At 33.1% G+C, this 20,476-nt stretch overlaps 1 protein-coding gene across 6 annotated transcripts in view; it reads left to right on the forward strand.

Moving 5' to 3' along the window:
- RFX3 (regulatory factor X3) overlaps positions 1 to 20,476 on the forward strand; it is a 101,517-nt gene that overhangs the window by 63,289 nt on the left and 17,752 nt on the right. For 3 of the 6 annotated variants that reach the window (XM_056514896.1, XM_056514897.1, XM_056514899.1), the window contains 4 exons: positions 3,445 to 3,703; positions 14,011 to 14,085; positions 18,152 to 18,333; positions 18,878 to 18,997. In XM_056514896.1, the coding sequence (XP_056370871.1) occupies positions 3,445 to 3,703; positions 14,011 to 14,085; positions 18,152 to 18,333; positions 18,878 to 18,997 (636 nt within the window). The remainder of the gene's footprint in view (positions 1 to 3,444; positions 3,704 to 14,010; positions 14,086 to 18,151; positions 18,334 to 18,877; positions 18,998 to 20,476) is intronic. The other 3 variants (XM_056514900.1, XM_056514902.1, XM_056514901.1) reach the window with 1 other exon arrangement.

A 20,476-nucleotide genomic window follows, 5' to 3' on the forward strand; every position in this document is an offset into this window, starting at 1 on the left:
TAGGATTCTGCAGCCTAACTACTTAGTTTTTAAATTTACTTGTAACTGATAAGCTTTCAAATACCACATTCTAGTAAGCACGGAACTTCACAGTGTTCCAGTAGTAGAAACTATCAGGTTCTGTAGCCTTCTTGCTATCTCAATCAAGAATTAATCATCAATGTGTTCTCATAAAGAGCACAAAAACTTAGAGGTTACTCCCTGTGTGATTTTATATGCAGCTATTAAAGGAGAGAAGAGCTAGGAATGCTTTTATAACCTCTGCAGTGTGAAGGAACTGACTATGATATGTGTCAGGCTATTTGAGAAAGTGTAACGTATTTGTGCTACAAGTGCTGTAGAGAAGTAAAAGATCACTTCATTATTTTCCTGTATGCTGCAACTTTATTTTAAAGAGTAGTGGTTACCATGTGCAACGACCTTAAAACATTCAAGTCTGCTCTCTAAAAATATCATTTCTCAAAACTGCTTTCTAAAACATAATCTTATACATCTGCATTTTTTATTTCCAGATTCAATAATTTTGGTTAAATTAAAAGTCTCTTTGCTAAGTTGCAATTATTATTGCATGTAATAATAGTTTCATCTCCCTTTTAAGTATACAGTTGATCTCTGTTGTGAAAGGTTTGCTAAGTCATCTCCAATGATCAGGTGTTCTAGAAAAGCCTGCTAGTTGTTGGACCAAATGGAAGTGTGTGTTTATTTTTGAATCAGACCCATTGATGAGTCCCATTGATAAACTCATACAGAGTGCTCTTATAAGCAGAAATAGATGCTCTGTTACAATTAGAGACTATGCGTGATATAGAGGTCTACAGATGATATATATGTTATACAGATATACCTAAGCAAGATAAAAACAAACAAATATTTCGTCTCTATTCCACATCAAGTCTGAGAACTTAATTTTCTTTGAAGGAGAAATTTGAAGCATTCTCTAGGATTTGCATTGCTTCCGATATTCAATTCCAGTTTTGCAAGTAAGATTTGTCCTCCTTGCATCTTTCGTACAGTGAATTTCCTCTAACCTTGTCTATTTTTGCTGTCAACAATGATTATATCCTTTCATTACTTCTCTTACTGACAGCTGATACCAAGACTTTTCTTTCCTCTTTTGGGAGAAATTACAGTGTCAGTCACTTGGTGATCATTTCCATGAACTGTTTTCCCTGAGCCTGCCTCACAGCATTTCCCTACATTTCTCCTGTACTGCATAGCACTGTTCACACATGTGAAGACAGAGGCAACATCCAGTCTGCTAGTGATTATTGTGCTTATCACAAGATGAATAACCAAGGGTTAGGCATTAAGAAAAAAATTCTTCGCTGCAAAGGGTGATCAAGAGCTGGAACAGGCAGTTTGGGGGGTGGTAGAGCCACCACCCCTGGAAATGTTCACAGACATCTAGATGTGGCACATGGGGACATGATTTAGGGATGAAGATGGCAGCGCTAGTTGATGGTTTGACTTGTTATTTTTTTTTTAACCTTAACAGCTCAGTAGATCTTTTCTATGGTTCTAAGATAAACAGTATCCCTAAGGTATCACAAGGTATCACCATGATGCCTTGGTTTGAAAGAACAGATTAATCGGGACCTGCGCAGTACCTCAATACATACATTGGTTTGTGCAATGCAAAGAACAGCTGTTTTTAACTTCCAGAAGAAGGGTTAATAGACGAGGTGTCTTTTTGAACATTAGTCCCTAAAACAACTATTTTGCTTTGTTTTCAGCGGAGTGCAAGGCATTTCATTTGTATTAGCTTAAAGGTTTTTTGCAGCTGATCTTGAGGCTTTGAAATACTTAAAATAAAATGGAAAGTGTTCAAGTAGCTTAAAGAGGGGTAAGAGGGAATAAGGTAGTATGAGGCTTATGAAACATTTCAGATTTTAGAACTTAAGTTTTGGAGATTCTGGAAGTCTTTGCAGGGGAAGGGAGAAACCGTTGTAGCCATAGTTAATAAAGCAAAATTTCTGACTTTGTTTGTTGATGAGGTACTATTATGTTCCTCAATTATTTAGAAATAATGTTTTCCTGGAGGTAAAGAAGAAATTATAATTTCTGGATCTGTTGTTTTCTAATTAAGTAATGTAATTAGTTTTCATAATTAAAAAAATAACAACAGTAAATTGCCTTGGCTTTTTCTCCGTATTTATAAAAAAATAAATATTGTATCAATAAAGGGGAAGGAAAGCCTTTCTGCAGGTTCTTGCATAGGTGTCTTAATCATCAGCTTACTGCATAAAACATGACTGCTGCATCCACCTCTTGTGTTTCTGTACAAAAGTGTCTGGGATTTTGTTGTTTGATTGTTGGGGTTTTTAAAACTTGTTTAGTTACATGCTGTATAAATTGATATTACCTGTGGATTACAAGAAATGTTACAGATTTTTATGCTTAAATGAGAAAATTAATGATTCGGTAAACTGACTGACTTTTACTTGTTATCGTGCTTGTCAACATAAAAGATCCAGTCTTTGAAAAAATGAGTTCTATTTACTTTATAATTTTGAAATACGTTGAGTTAAATATAAAATTTAATTTGTGGGAACAAATACAAATTCAAAAAATTAAACATAGATTATAACACATGAAGAATAATAATTTAAAATAAGTAAATAAGAACATGAAACATATGATAGAAGGTTTCAGTAGCTGAGTAGTTTATTAGGGTGAACTGGTTAATGACATGACAGTGTTTCATACTTGATAATTATTTTTAAAATGTTGCTGTTTCATTCTTTTAACTTCTTTAATCTTTGCAACCATTTTATAAATTATAGATCTGTTTGGTTTTGTTCTTAAATGTCGTTTTGTATCATTACATGAATTCATGTCTAATTTGAAATTTGCCCTGTAAAATAACTGCATTTCCCAAATACCACCAAACTTTTCAAGATTTTCAAGATTTTTAAGCTTCATTCAAGAGCTTCAGTGACTTTAAAAACAATTGACAACAGAGGATTCTTGAACAGTGGACTCTGTTAACTGACATTTGTATGAATTGTTTGTAATTTTGCAAACTGTGCATTATGCAAAACATATAACATCCAACTAGAAATCAAAATTCCATTGTCAAATTTTAAAAAAAAGTTGATGCAGGCAAAGCTTTATAAATTAAATATAATTTATATTTGCAATGTATTAATAATTGTATTAGCTCTATGTGCCTGCCTTCAATTTTTGTTGTTCCTTTCTCTCTTCCTTTTTGTGTAAGACCGGCAGTTTTTCTGTATTGTTCGGTGGATACTTGGCTCATCATTGACACTGAGTTAGTTATTTAATGCTTTGACTTGATTAACTGTTATTCTCTGAGGAGACAGGGATTGTTTCTGATTTGATTTTCATTTTTGTAAGATCAATTTCTAGAGTTATAACGTTACCCTCAGCTAAATGAATTACAAATAATGCATTTTCCTTTTCTTTTATTTTCTTCTCTTGAAGCCGATCAACAACTTATCCTTACACAGAAACCCAGATGTACAGTCAAAACACTGGGGGAAATTATTTTGATACTCAAGGAAGTTCTGCACAGGTGACAACAGTGGTGTCGTCTCATAGCATGGTGGGCACTGGAGGGATTCAGATGGGCGTAACAGGAGGACAACTCATTAGCAGCTCAGGAGGGACCTATCTGATTGGCAATTCAATGGAAAATTCTGGTCATACAGTGACTCACACAACGCGGGCCTCCCCAGCGACAGTAAGTATTTTAGACTGATGCAAAACCTTTGAGGCTAGTCTTGTAGTCACTCAGATGTTCTTGCAGACTGACACAGTTTTTGTGACAGAATGCATTGTAGTATTCTGTTGTCAGAATAACAATTACATAGTACTTTTTGTAAAAAAAGGACTATGTATGTATAAGGTGCAGGAGTAAGAGTACTGTGAAAACTTAATCATGAAGGCATACCTCTCTCCCTTGACAGCTTGAAAATAATTGCATTTCATATGTTAAATTTTAACATTTTATAATTTTTCTGAAAATGTAAGAAAAATATGGTGTTGTTAAGCATAACTATGTTAGATATAAATGTTAAATAATTTAAATTATAGATCAGTATCTGTAACTTCCCTGCATTTAATCAGTTTGTTTGCCTGATATTAGTATACTTTTGGTAGCTTATTTCGAAAAATTTCCAATTGTTCAGAATACTGAGGTAATATGTTTTAACTCTTTATTCGAGCTTATCTATGGTATGTCTACAAATTCTGTTGCAGATTTAAAGCTTATTGTGGGAATGTCTGACACTGCTATGGGAAGATGCATTCTGTTGCAACTGTGGTATTGAGTATTGTTACATAAACATGAGCATGAAGAACTTTACCTAAGAGCTTACTCAATCAGCCTATATTTCAGTTAGGAAAATGGGTTTATAATAACCTTACCTTTGATGCCCTAAGGAGCACTTTTACCTTACCTTATTCTTCTGAGTATTCTGGTCTGCACGTAGAGATTTGGAAGTAATGGGGAAGAGAATTGTGAAACATAGGGTAACAGCAGTTTAAAAATATAGAAATGAGATACTGCATCAGTAATAATACAGATTCATCAGTATTCAAAAAGGCAATGAAGTTAGGGGACTTAATTTTTAGGAACTGATGTAAAAGCATTGGATACTTTAGATGATCTGAAAATTCTCTCCAGTTTGAATCTTAAAGTGATTGGTCAAGAAAAATACAATTTTTGGTACCATGCAAAAAATTATTACATTATCCAAAAAAACCCATGTAGTATTATTTCCTGAAAACAAAAATTGTGAAGAGTCATAATTCATGAATAGTATAACTATCCCACTTGAACATAGTGGGATCTTTCACAGCAACAGAGAATTTTATACTTGAGTAATAAAAAAGAGTGTATATTAACATTTGCCTGTATTGTGCATGACTTAATAGAAGAACAGAGGTTCTGAAAAAAGTGTCATTCCTCTTTCAGATATCAGGTGCTTAACTGGCTGTGAAAACAAATGAGGCTTAAATATATCCAGTACACACAAATAAAAAGTAGTAGAGTTACTTTGTAGTTAAAAATCCTAGAATTATTTGAATGTCAGAACTCCACACTGTATTTTGAAAATTAAACACTAGTTTGATCTTTTTTTAAAAAATTAAAATAATTTGCCAGTATTGAACAAAAGGTAAAGTCTATGGCTTCAACAGCATTTTTCTCTTGTGTCTCGCTCTATGTGTCAATACAATAGTCTGTTTCTCAAAATAAATTCTATACTGCTGTATCAACTCACTGTTAAGAATAGGAAAAAACACTGCTAGTTAAACAAAAATTATTAAATTGCATTTTGGCACTAAAATAATTTCCTCTGTTTCTTGGGGTGTTATTTCATCTGTATAATATAGTTTTCTATAAGAATGATGCATTAGAGTATGTATGAAGTACATTTCTTGCTAAGGAAGCAGGACATAACATGATTTTAGATCATAATTTTAGTCTAGATGTGTTTCAGCTGAAATGTTAAAAAATTAATTGAAACACTAAAGGTTCGGTGTATGCTCACTTGAAAGCACCAAGTCTGTTTTATTTTTGCTAGGTAGCATAATTAAACTGCGTTAAATAGAGCAATGTAATTCTTTAATTGGATTGCACCTTAGGTAGAGCTCGTTTCACTTGTGATCCTCATTTGATCTTTACCATCACAACTTTTTTTATTCTTGTGTAGAGAACATATTTGAGCTATGAAAATAACCTGTATCCAGACTGTTTTGCTAGAATAATATGCAGAAACAAAGTCCAAAGTTTTGAATTAGTTTGAAGGATTTTCATATGGAGAAAAAGGATATAAAAATTAGTAAGAATTTATTTATTAATATATATTGTCATCACAAGTTCTCTTTGTTTTGCCACAGAGGTACTAGTTCTGTTTACTCTTCTCAGCTGATAACTTCACTTGTTTTGTCATTTATCACCCTTACTGATCAAATCATTACATTCTGTAATAAGCAAATTATTGTATGAATGATGTTATCTCTTTCTGATACATCTAGCTAAAATTAAAAGAAAGAAACAAGAGATTTTTAGGTTAAAAGTCAAATATATAAAATAGGTACATTTTATTAACTGTCTTTTAGATGAATTAAATTAAAAATCTGATTTACTCTTCAGCAGGTAAGCTATTTGTTTTATGCAGAATTCAATAAAATGTAGGCTTTTTAGCTTAAGTTTATTTTCACTTTTTTCTTTATGGTTTAATGTAATTCTGAGTTCTGCTTCAGAATTTTAATAAAGAGCTAATATTTTGGTTGTAATATTTAATTTGTTTTCATTTTCTGTCAAACATTCATAGTAGAAAGCTGTCCTTATTAAGCTATGGCATGCAGTAGCACTGCTTTTATTGCCAAAATATCAAGACTTGTGCTCTGTCAAACTATTCAAACATATATTCAGTAGTGGTTTATGTTGGTATCCATGAAGAACATTTGTTAGCTTTTTCTTTACTTTTTTCATTTCCATTGATTTCACTGCTTCTTCCCATTATATCCCTTGCTGGCCTATTAAACTACTTTCTCTATGTGCTAAAAAGGTTTTTTTTTTCACAAAACCAGAAGGACATTCAGATTATAAGAACTTCCATGTGAGATGCTCAGTAGATAAGCAGCTCTCCAAAATTATAATTTTCCTGTATGTTTGTAGATTGGTCAAGAACATATTGTGATTGCATTGAAGAAGAACTGATTTAGCCTAGCTGGAGACCTATTTGAAATGAATTTGCATGTTGAAACCTGTATGAAAGCGTCATCTGTTGGTTTACTGGCAGCTCTCATTAAATAAGGAAACACTACATTCAAGGGACTCTCCAAAAAATTGGATTGCCATGTCACTAATGAAATATAAATCATCTTCCATTTTTTCCTGTATGTAAACATCTAAGGATTTTTCCCGTGATGAAAAAAAGTGATCTAATCACTGTATTTCATAATATCACAAGGTTAAAAAAAATCATACAGTTTCTAGTAAAAAATATGTTGTTATTCTTGTCAGTTATTGAGAGGCTTGCATCTATTAGACTTGTTTTCTAATAAGCTTTTTGACTAATCCTCAATTTACAGTTGTCACTCAGCAGTCATCACCAACCGTAGGAGGTTTCCACTCATACTGTTACAGAAATTCATCCTATGTCAGTGCAAATCTAAATCTGCATGAAAATAAAATCAGAATTAATATGGATATAATGTATCACCACAAACTATTAGTTCTGCTAGTAAAAACAGCGTGCAAAAGTTTCTATTAACTTTAAAGGAAGGTTGGTACCTGCTGAAAATATGTTGTAATTATTGGAAAGAAAATAACAATAAGAAGTAAGAAGGCCCAATGTAAATACCATATCCTGATAAAACAATTCTGGTGGAAGTTTCTGTTTCAGGAAAACTAACAAATCTTATATAAGGGCATAAAGGTTGTAATTTGGATTTAAGTTTGAGATGAGATTTTATTTGCTAATTCCTTCTCTGTAGAGGAGCTTTTTCCTCCTCCATTTCTTAGCTTCTCTGGTAGTTTTGATGTAGCTAAATCCATTTTAGCATAAAATAAAATATTTTTTATCAGGTCAAATATGCACAGATATTTATGCAAAAAGGATTATTAGATCATTGTGTCTGACATCAAATACAGGAAAGATATGTATTTATTATTCCTACAACTGAGCACAATGGCTTCTTTTGTGAAAAAAAAGGTATCAGGTGGATCTTGTGCCTTGATAAATCTCCTGCTTTGGTTTCTGCTTCAGAGCTGTGGAGCATCATGATTTCTCCCCCTTCCTTCTAGAGGTTTCAGTATAGCAATGTCACCAAAACCATTTATGTATTTCTCTGTCCCTTTGAGTGCTTTACTGCTGCACTGTAAAGTCTTGCATTGAGACTATGTCATCTTCATAAGACAAGGAGTGTGGGGGGAAAGGGAGAACGATTGCTACTGAGGTCTGCCATACCTACCTACTGCGTTCTGGCTTCATCTGTCTATGCTCCTTGCTTCTCTTCTGGTACAGGCTGGCCCATTGGCTCTTAGTGTATTTTCTGCATAAAAGCCCTGTAGCAACCATAGTGTTTCCAGTTTTGGCAGTTTAATGTTTATTTGGGTATTTGTTTATCAAAATACCGAGTTGTTGGAAACTCGATTTATTCCAATGTAGTACTCCAGTTTGTGATTTTAAAAGATCTTAAGAAGCACAATTTTTTAATCATAAGATGTCAAAAATATGTATCTTTCAATCCATGGGAAGAATTTGCGTTAATTCTTTTTGTTTGAAAATGCATAATAAACTGGATGCCAGGAGACTTGCCATGATGTTCTCAAAGCATTCTGGTTGTCAATGGCATAGGTGCATCACCTTTCTAAAGGACTATAGGTTTTCTTTCTTTTTTATTAAACACACATTTGTCCTAATATGGCCACTCTATCTGTCTAAGGCTGTCATGCCATAAATGTTTTCAAATTTTATTTTAATAGTAATTGAATTTAATTTTTTTCTTAATTTCTCTATTTTGGTTCTGTGGTGTGAATGACTCTGATATATTTACACATGTTTTTCAGTGTTAGGTGGAATGTATATATTTTTAAGTCATTATGACAAGCTTGACAAAAGATTTTTACATGGAATTTTTTTTTTTTTGTTTTGTTTTCCTAAAGTGGGGGAAATGAACACAGAGAAAAAGGTTTAGAATATGTGTAAAGGTGTATATAAGAGACATTAGGTATACAAATAACTAGATGATCTGGGGAAAAGATGGTAAATCAGTCAACTTCTAGTGAAGAAGATAAACATAGAATCATAGATTGCTAGGCGTTGGAAGGGGCATTAGAGATCATCTAGTCCAGTGCCCTCTGCCTTGGGCATGGACACCTTCCTCTAGAGGAGGTTGCTCAAGGCCTTATCCTTCCTGGCCTTGACACCCTCAGGGATGGGGAAACCACAGCCTCTCTGGACAACCCATTTCAGTGTTTCACCACCCTCACAGTAAAGAATTTCTTCCTCATATCCAACCTTTGTTTCTCCCCTTTCAGTTTCTACCCCTTAGTCCTTGTCACTGCAGTCACCTTATGAAGAGTCCCTCTCCACCTTCCCTACACACCTGCTGCCCACACTGCTTTAGATGCAGCCGAGGACACTTTGCCTTTCTGGGCTGTGAGTGCACATTGCTAGCTACTATTGAGTTTTTCCTCAGTCATCAACCCCAAATCTTTCTCTGCAGGGCTGCTCTCACACTTCTTCACCCAACCTGTAGCTTGGGATTGCAATGACCCAAGTGAAGTGGACCTTGCACTTCACTTTATTGAATTTCATGAGATTTACATTAGCCCACCTCAAGTTTGTCAAGGTCCCTTGGGACCTGGGCAGTGCTACATTTGAAAATTTGGGAAGGAAAAGGAAACCAGATTTAAGTCCAAGCATTTTATATTTTTCCTGTTTGTGACTGATAGGTGTGCTTTTTCTCCCAGATTACTCTTTTTGTAATTACTAGAGAACATGCTGTATTCATTAGTCAGGATGCCTACCTTATGTACCTGCAGATGTCTGGTGGTGTGCATTTGCAGCAGGTGTTTTGACCTGTATCTGTTATGTATATTAAACTTTCATATTTACACTTTAATCAGGAGAGTTTTAGGAATAAAAAAAGCACTTATATTTCTAAGTTTTTAAGGTTTATTAGCATTCTTTTAAGGTCAGCTTTATGTAAAATACTGCACTTATTTGACTTTTTTTTTTTTCTTTCTTTCTTTCTTTCTGCATATTTACATTTCTTTCATTCTACAGACTTAAATTTTAAGTATCTTTTTATCTGTCTTCATAGTATTGTTTCAATATTTTGACCAAAATTTCACAGAATCTCTTTGCAGGGGTTGCTATTGACAAGAATGCAAATCTTTTAGATTTAATTCCCCCAGCTGTATGGGCTAGTTTGGAGATCTCCTCACGTGGTCAATACAATTTCATTTTTAAGCTTGTTTCATAAAATAGTGTGACATACATGAATACTTTTGTCCTGAAATAGAGCTGAAAGCCACCATAAACCGTGTATGTTTGTGACATTCTAAAAGGGTGTAAGTATCACATTTTCAAAAGGCCTGTGTCCATTTATTCTGTATTTTCAGATTCGTTCTGCCTTAGTTAGGTAGGCACAATTGCCACAAGTACCCAGGACTTAGCTAGCTGTATCACCAAATCAGTCTTTCTTGTATACATATGATGAATTGGTAATTCCCTCATAATGGAGCATTGTGATGATAGCTGCTTTAGAATTTCACTTTCTTTAAAGCTGAAAAGGGTGAACCTTTGGAAGTGAATAAAGGGCACTGTGAAAGAGATGTGCCTGTGGAAAAAGAGACAGGAGCTATCTTTTTTCAGCATGTTGCAACAATATATTGAATACTAAGATACCACCTGCCTGCCCTGCTGCTGGTGGAGAATGGTTTACAAATGCAAACAGATAAAGAAAAAATATTGTAGAGTACTCGGATTATTCACTAAACCTCAGGACCTCAATTTTGCACACTCTTTTCTTTTTTTTTACTTCCTCAGAGCAACTTACGATAAACATTTTGTACTAATTGTTAAATTCTTAGTTGATCATGGAAATTGTTAGTTGAATTATAAGGAAAATAACTATTTCTTTCTTCTTCCAAGAACGAAGGGAGTTTTTTTGCAAAGTGGTTTTGAGATAGGTATTTGCTATGTCTGTGCTATATGCATCTATTATGTGTAATTTGTTTATCTAATAACATGTTAATGAATTCTAAGACATAACCTAGCAAAAACAGTCAATAACTTCCAATTCAGTAGACCATGTAAGGATTACATTATAGATCCACATACTGGAATCAAACTGGTGAATTTTTTAACCCCAGGAGATTATCCTATTCCTTAATGATTGTGTCAGTATCAGCATCAGTATCAAGCAGTATTTTAGCTGGCAAACAAAGTAAATTAAAGAAATTCACAATCATAGTTTTCTCATCTATAATGCCCTTAATTTAGTGACTGCCTATGTTTGTAACTGTAAAAACTAATTAATGTTCCTACATGTAGTGTAACATTTAACATGGTTTAGTTGGAATTGCAAAGTGAGTGCATTGGGAGTGATAGTGTACATTTAAGTTATCAGAACTTTTAAATATATGATTTTAGTCTTATTAAGAGAAGAAAAGGGGGAATGTATGACTGAGCACATATTCAAGTAAGTGAAATTCTTATTTAACATATCAGATAAATATGTTGTGCTGGAATCTCCCGCTGCTTATTGTTAAAAATGGGAGAGTATCAGTCTTCCATTTGTATTTACACAGAATATAATTTTAAATGTTAAAATTACTTTCATCATTCCACAAAATATCATAATAATATGCAGTGTATTACCTGTATAGTTGTTCTGTGTTTACGCTTAAGTACTGTTTGAATAGAGACATTATGTTCAGTTTTTCTAGAGCTTAAATAAAAGTCCCTGGCCAGAACTTAGAACCTAAGAGCTTGGAGAAACAGATCCTTTACTTCAGGAACTTTTTACTCAGGTAGCTTCTATTTCCTGTACACATGGTACACTCTGTGTGGCATAGAGCCTCTTGAAAACCCAAAACCTGGAGATAACAGAGGAGAAGAAAATAAAATATTTCAACTGCGGGGGCCTACAAGAATCATACTGCTTGTGCTTTCAACGCCTGTATCCAGATCATTGATAAAAACATGAACAGACTGGCCCTAGAATTGAGCCTTGCAGGGCACCAATAGAGTAAAACAAGGAGCAGCTGTAAGTTTTCAGAAAGGGCAAGTGAATCACTTAGTGTCTGAAAAATCTGTCTTCAAATCAATCATATTTTATGCTCAGAAATAGTTAAGAATTAACTTTACATCTTATATGCAAGAGGGTTTCTAGCATTATAGAGACATCTGTCAGATAAATGTGAAAATTTATTTTATCAAAATATATCCTAAAAATGTTGAACAAAATAATTAGTAGTGAAAACAATTCCTCTTTAATCTTGTCCTAGTAGAATATGGTGAAGATTGATTTTAAATATAGATCGCATTTTTGGGCTTGATAAAGTAATTAACATGTTTTAGTGGGAACCAGCGTTGCTTGGTTTATGTGATGCACTAAAAGTGAATACAGATTCTTTGCCTTCAATAGCCAAACTGATGAAATTTACGAGAAGAAACTCCAGCAACAAAAATCTCGCAAATGACAAAAAGCCCATCACTGACCCCCAAAAGCCATGAAATCAATGTGGCAGTGAGAAGTCAGTGTCATCTGTAATGCCACTTTTCAAGTGAAATTTCTAGAGATTCCAGTCTTTTTAGCAGACTGGTTCTCTGAAGGAGGCCACAAGTTGCAGCAACAAAATGAGAGTAGGTCAGTAGTGGGAATGAGCAGCAGGTGGTGTGACCCCAGTGTACAGTACTGCTGTGGGTTAAGCAGTGTGATACATGTGACCCAACATTCAAATTTAGGATTTAAATGTCTGTATAATCTTGATTGCTTGATTGTAATATTTTGTTAGGAAGGAAGCTTCTCTCGCTACTGTAAGCTGACCTTATGATGACCTTTTCTGCTTGTAGTTTTTACCTTGCAGCATGCTTTCAAAATTTGATCTTCCCTGTGTGATTGAATACTTTGGCCTCATAGTATTTTGCACTGAAACAAGTCAGTGAAGAAGTCAGGCTGTTAAAAAAAAGAACATTATTGCCAAGCAAGAATGGTTTTTTACATAATTACTGTATATATTTAATAATGTACTTTTTTTAAAAGACTTGCAAGGTTAATATGACACAATTAAATTACTCCTCACAGCTGATATACTAAAATACAATTGTCAATTGCCCTGGAAAAAAAGGATAAACTAATTTTACAGGTAAATTTGAGTATCAACTACAGTAGTTTTTCATTTCTGCTATACAGAGAGTAAATTCAGCCAATATTGATAAATTATGTCATTAAAATTATAATTAGTACTGTGGTATTTGAAGTAGAATAGAGAGGACTATTAAAACATTAAAAATGTTCACAGAGATAATTATAAGTATTTTTTAAAAGTTTAAGTGGTGGTTCCATTGCTTTCATTTTGGCCATTTATTGTAGCTAATAATTGTGTGCCTTTTCTTACTGTGCGTTCCATTGTCTCTGTCATTTTCATTGTTGGTTTTTGCTCTTCTGGCCTCCCAGATAAATTACACTTAGGTTTTTTCTTTAATGTTGTTACCAAACTGATCAAAATCAAAATATCCATTGTTATTTAAAAGGAAAAGAAAGAAAATGGATGTGAGAGTAACCATATATTTGCATTTGAAAAAAAATCTACTTTGTGTTTTAGTTACACTGTGTTTTCTTTTCCTTTTTAAAAGTAAAATTATTGTGAACAAATCTGCTTTTCCAAAGGCTGGATCCTGCAGTCTGTGTAACTCCTGACTTTCCATTTACTTTGACAGCTGGGGATCTTCAAAGGATGATGGCAGGAGTTAAGGGTTGATGTCCTGTCCCAGTGAAGCTAATGATGTAAAACCTATTGAATTACTTTGGTTTGGGATTTGAATCTGTGATTTCAGATAGTTAAAGTTTTGTCTCTAATTCAATTCTTATTGCAAGCTCTGCATGTTTCTTCCTGGTCTAGTTGAAGGGAAAACATATGGAGGCCTTTCTGAAAATCGTTCAGGGATTTTTTATTTAATTTTTTTTCCTTCAGTGATTATATTTTTGTTCAATCTGGGTTATTTTTATTTCAACCAGTAATTCTACATCTTTGAGCTCATTCTGAGCAGCTTGGAAGGTAAAATGAACTTTGAGGCTGTTATCCTACACTATACATACAAGCAGAATTACTCTCTTACCTCATTGAGGAGGCTTGTGTTCACTGGGACTCTAGAATGAGGCCTTTTAATAAAATATGTGCCCTAGCCAGGAATAAAGCAGGCATTTCTGTTGATCTGTAAGGAATCTGTCAAAACTTCTCTGATCAGGCTTTTTTACTATCCCATCTTGAGTCCTTTTTTTAATGACATCTATTATCAGATTGAAATGGCGATTGAGACACTGCAAAAGTCTGATGGTCTGTCCACTCACAGAAGCTCTCTTCTCAACAGCCATGTAAGTTGTCTCTTCTTCACATACACTCTCTCTTGCTTGTTCTGCATGCTTAGCCTGCCTCTAAATGTTTGTTTTATTTTATTATTACTTTTTGCTCTTAATCTTCCCATCTTAGTTGCTTGTAATCTTCTACTACACCTCCCATGGCTTTATTTTGTCAGATTAAATGTCTTTTATGGTATATTGCAGACTGTTACCTGTTTCCTATGCTCTACACCTGTGTTAGGATGAGTTAACTGTTTTGCGGGTTACAGTGGAAATGTCAAGCTAAGGTTCAATTAACTCTAAATTAGCTGGCTTTTGGCATTTTAAATAAAATTGTCTACAATTTTAGTAAAAACTGTGTACCATGTACTGATTTTGGGGTATGTGAAGAGGAAGAGAAGAAACAAACAGACACCTAAATAATATATTTAGGTTATTCCCAGGTGTTTCTTCATTTATTCTGACTAAAGAGTTTATTTTGAAATTACTTATTTAAGAACCTTAAGGATCCTTATGATGACCTGGTAAAAACTGAAAGCAGTGCCTTAATTTAAAGTACACAGAAATGTCATATTCATCTTTCTTTTACTTTGTTCTTATCCTGCAAGTCTTATAGTTAAGAACTTTTCATAGACAAAGCTAAAATATATTTGGGCAAAAACATGATCTCCAAATATAGTAATAAGTTCATTATATATAACTTTAAATAAAGGAAAAAGACTAAGTTAATTTTAAACTTATTATATAAATAATATTATTCATTTGTAAGTTGTTAGTCTTTCTGAATTTTTTTTTTTTTCTGTTGGTACTTACAGTTTAGAATTTTGTATTTTTGCCATGTTGATTGATTTGTATTCATATTACTTTTTTTTTTTTCCTTCTCAGCTTTACTTACTATATAAATTCAAATACCCTTATTGCTTTACAGAAGAAATTGAAATTTAGTTTGCAGTCTAAATGTAGAATGTGGTGGTAGAAACTGTCCTTCGGAAATCGAATTTAAAATGTATGCTTTGAAGGTTTGGGTTTGGATTTTGGATTTTTTTTTCCCGAAGGGGTCTGGTTTTGTTGAAGTTAAAATTAAGAATGTTTTGTGGAGAAATTAGGCCAGCTTTCTTTTTTCTTAAACCTAAAATTGGAAGATGAAAATTATATTGTAAAAAGTTCCAGGAAATTATATACAGAAGGACATTTAGATTCCACTTTGTGTGCTTTCAAAATAATTATTTTGAAAATAAGACAGTATCAAAATTATTAATATTTAAATAATAATTGATATTATTAGACTATTATTAGATATTATGAAAATCATTGTTTAAATGTCATTTTTAACAGACCATAACTTTTTTGGCAATGTTTTAGAACTCTCTGGAAAGACTTAAAACACTAGAACTATTTAAGTTTCTCCTTAAACCTGTTAGGAAGTCCATAGTCTTTGTATAAAGCCAAGAAAGATTGCAAGATAAGCTGCAGTGGCTCAGTAAACTGTTTCATTCATTCCTAGTTCTAGGCACTATTCTGAGTGTCTTCCTAATAACGAGATTTTCACAGAAGATCACAGTCTTTCCAGCTGTGAGGACTTATCATGGCATTTATGGACTGTGAACACTTTGTGAAAAATATTGTGATAGGGATATATCTTTGACTCTGTGGGGAAAGAAAAATTTAAAATAACCCTTGTACATATTTCAGTGGCAATAAGTCTTTCCTGGTTTTGGTCTTTTTCAACAAATATTTAAAATCTAGATGGAGCCTACAGGATGTTTTGCCTGTTTTTAAAGCAATGTTTATTGTCTTTAAACTTGAGGACAGTGTAAAGGAAGTTTAAGTGTAGATGTACACTTTGTCTATTTCAACTTTTCTTGAATTTGCCTTCTAGTGATTTGGTTTGACATTTATTAAAATAATTGGCTTAATAGATTTTAAAATAGAATTCTAAATTGTGTTTTTAATTAACTTACACTCTTTGCAGGTGATAAATTAATTTATGGGAATATTTTAGTTTGGGATTTAAATTTTCACCCTTTTATACCTCAGTGCGGTTTTGTAGGATTTTTTTTCCTAAATACATTAGTTCTCATTTTAAGGAGCTTGTCCTTAAAATTTCTCCTCTGTTTTCTTTTGTTTCTTGATATATTTCTGCATGGGATCAACTTATTCAACTAATTGATAGTTGAGTGTTTTATAAACATTGCAGCTTAATTGAAGTCACACTCAATTGAACAGGTCTGGCTCTGTAAATATTTCCTGCCTTTCTCCATCTTACCAATACATTGTGGTCAAATTTATAAGCCAGGACTCAAACCTGAACAGTTTTAAAATTGTATTTCAGCTTGGTAGAAAAATATGTGGGTTTTTAAAAAAAGTTGTTTAAAATAATGTTTGGATTCAATTTTCTCTTAAAATAATGAGTTAACTGCACATTTTCTTCCAGGCTATGATTTATCAAGTAAGGATTTCAAGCCCTTGCTACTAAGTAACTCATTCCAAGAGCAGAGGTTCTTATTATTGCACTTAACTTTTGATTTGGGTTTTTTTGTGTGTTGAATAGTGCAAGTTATGTTTGAAATAACATCTGTTAGAAATTCATATAATTAATGAAGTGCACTCGAAGTGATTAATAATAGATTAGAAACCATCTGGAGGAAAATATCTTTAATGCTACATACAGAACTTAATTACAAAATAATTATTTTTTGTTTGTCAGTCTTTTGGGATTGACAGAGTTTTTCCCCTTGGGGAAAGCAGAAGTACTTCACGTTCTGTATCGTTCTGATTCAATTCTAGATGTAATAATATATGACAAATGGTATATGAATGTATTAATAAAAATAGAGATGTAATAACAGATTTTCAGTATGGATAGATTGCACCTGTTGAAAGTTATAATTACCTTTGTTTGTAAGCCAAGACAGGCTATGTGAGATCACTAGTGAATAAGTTTAATACTTTCACACAAAACTCAAATGTTTACAATTATATCTTTTCTTCAGCTTTATTTCAAAATAACAGGTGCTCAGTTTGGAAACACTTCTGAATGTTAGTACATATAAAACAATGATATGATAAGATGATTAACTGTACTTCTTAATTTTCTTTATTGAAGTGCAAAATTGCCTGCAAACCAAGCTAAAAATTTTATGTTTCAGAAGCATTTGCATCTTCTTTCTGTATTTTTCTAGAGCTTAGAAAATTCTAGGGATCTGTGACAGGCACTGGGAAAAATAAGGAAAATGTTGACTCACCAGAAAGTAAAACAATGAAATTGAATATATTCTCACACTATATTGGTTTTGATATATTTTGTCATTTTCCTTTAATATTAAATCTAGGAGTATTAAATTGTCCTTTTTTGGTTATTAGCAACAGCCAGAAGTATTTAATGAGTGTGCTGTACTTAGAACATGCAGTGATATTACATAAAGTCTCTTCTTGCATGTTTCTAATTATCTACGACAATTACATGAAAAGATTACTGTTTTTCCAAGAAACTCATTCTGTGCCATTTGGAAGTCAAAGGCAAGCAAGCTACAGCTGATAGGATTTGTATCCCTAATTATTCGTAGATGTACCAGTTATTTCAATGTTACCTAGGTAGCTCTTTGACTTCTATGCAGTAGCTTTTTTCTTATGTGTATCTTAATGTTTTTTAATAATAGATAAACAGTATCATATTCCAGGTTTACAAATACATTAACTGCCTATGGTGTCCAAGGAGTTTGGTTTTTTTGCAATTTATGTGTATTGCATTCATGATTACTTTATTTCTTTGTACTAACAATTTGTCTCCAAAGCATAGATATGTTTATCATGTACTGATGTGTGGTATTGAATTAAAAATATTTTAAGAAAAGGACACTTTCCTGAGGTCACAAGTACAAAGAGTTCTGCTATTTCCTGGTAATTCTGAAGATACTAAAGCATTATTGTTTAATTAACATTTAAAGACACTCTGAGGAAGGAAGTAATTTTTGGTAGACCTGAAGGGTGGTTCCAACTGTCAGAAGTTAATGATGTATGGCTACAATATTGTTAATAAAGTATATAATAGGGGTTTTTTTCTGTTTTGTATGTGATATAGCTTCAGTGGCTTTTAGACAACTATGAAACTGCAGAAGGAGTGAGCCTTCCAAGAAGTACTCTTTACAACCATTACTTACGACATTGTCAGGAGCACAAGTTGGATCCAGTCAATGCTGCCTCCTTTGGAAAACTCATACGGTCAATCTTCATGGGACTACGGACCAGAAGACTTGGAACTAGGTTTGTGCAATTGAAATAATGAATTATAATAAAAAATAAGTAATAATTATGAATGTCTGCTAGGCAAAAGAATACGTAAGACCTGCATAAAAATACTAGTGTTTTTCTGTCAGTTCTGTTTCTTCATGTTAAACAGTTTTATGATTTTTCAAAATGCTATTATAGTTTTATTTGTTCTGCTTTTGACAGTTTATGTATTTTGGTAACTACACTTCAGATTTTTATCATTACAAATAAAACATAACTTGCCATTTGGAAATCACTAAGAATACTGTTTGCCCATAACTACATAAATTGTATTTATTTGCAATTTATTTTTCTTATCCAAGTGTAGTGAAAGTTAATATGCTGATAATATTTGTTTAAGAGAGTGAATTAATTTCCTAAAGGTAGTAAAATGACACTCATGTAAAACAGGTGTCACAGGAGAGCCAGATCTGATTTGTGTGTGTTATTTTCCAGTCAATGTAAATTGTAAAGTAAATGTAATGTAAATATGTAAAACTAGTATTACTGCACTTTTAATTCTTGCTCTTTCATAAAGGGGGAACTCCAAATATCATTATTATGGGATTCGTGTCAAGCCAGACTCTCCTCTTAATAGACTACAAGAGGACATGCAATATATGGCCATGAGACAGCAGCCCATGCAGCAGAAACAGAGGTAAAGTGTGAAACACAACTAATCATTACTATTTCTAGTTCATCAGGTCTTACTTTTCCTTACATGGACAAGTTGGAATTCCTGTTCAGCTTTTCTGCTGTGAAAATAAAAGTGTGCAGGATACCCAGTTGATGTCAGTGATGTGAGGCACCAGTCAATGTGAAAGAATATTTACCTAGAAATGGTAATAAATTTGCAGAAAATAAATAATAATGAAATTATCTATAATATAAACAGATTCTTCTTAAATATATGGAATTCTTGTCCCACAAGCTTAATAAAAGCAGTAAGAGCTTTAATTTCAAATTCCTGCTTTTTCTGCATTGCTGTATCATTTTTTGTTCACACTTCTTATCAGAGAACTTACTTATCAGAGAATTTATTATTAAGTTGCTTGGTAATTATTTCATCTCCCTGTGAAGTATGGATGTGATCACTATAGTTTGCCTCCAAGTACATGTAAGTATGTTCCCTTTGTATCTTTGTTCCTGAGGAACCTGTGAAAGCTCAGAAGTAATTGAAGGCACTCCACAGGGCTGTACTGGTGGTGAAAGAATGTGTGAATATGCATATTAAAAACTACGTTGAATGAAAATTTTAGGTGAAATAATGGGAATTAGTAAATTTTTTCAAAATTAATTTTGATTTGACTGGTGTCACTAGCCACCCATATTACCCTAAAGTAAAATACCTTAGGGAAGTATTTTGTGTCCCTGTACACAGCTGAGATATGGAGAACACAACTTCAAACTTTAACTTCAAACACAAAGATCACTTTGATCTGAAATGACAGTACAGATTAGTTACAACACTAAATGGAAGCTCATGTTAAAATATATGGTCTTAACTATCTTTTGCTGAGCATAATACAAGGACATGAGAAGTCTCATAATAACATCATGTAGAAAATGCTTGCTGCAAAAACCATAGCAGGATTATATATTAAGGAATGATGATAGATATTTACAAAATCTCACAGCAAACTTATTCTGCACACTCAATCTCATTCACTTAGACCTTTCATTCACTTGTATTCAAAATTGCATATGTGCACCAAAACATATTCCACAATGGTCTAACTAGGATTATTTCTGGGAAAAAATTATGCCAGTCAGCTAAACATTGTCACATCTTGTGTCTTCTTTGTGATTCGCAATGAAAAAGTGATTTTGGAATTTTATTATATAGCTGTTAGGACTGGATATTTCTTTTTGTATTATTTGCTTGATTATTTTATTTACCACCATATGTCTTGCACAGTTCACTTATTTTTCCTTACCTGAGTGTGTTTAGCCTAAGTATCATTTTCTTAACTTTATGTCAGTATGTACCTTGATTATATCTGAACAAAATCACACATATTGCACTGTGTGCAGTTAGTGCACACTTCTCCTGTACCCGATGTTTTGCACTTGCACACATGTCCCCGCACCAACATTTGCCCAATTCAGGCTCAATTCACACCAATCCTAAGGTCTC

This window comes from Oenanthe melanoleuca, chromosome Z (assembly GCF_029582105.1).
Source record: "Oenanthe melanoleuca isolate GR-GAL-2019-014 chromosome Z, OMel1.0, whole genome shotgun sequence".
Taxonomy (NCBI): Eukaryota; Metazoa; Chordata; class Aves; order Passeriformes; family Muscicapidae; genus Oenanthe; species Oenanthe melanoleuca.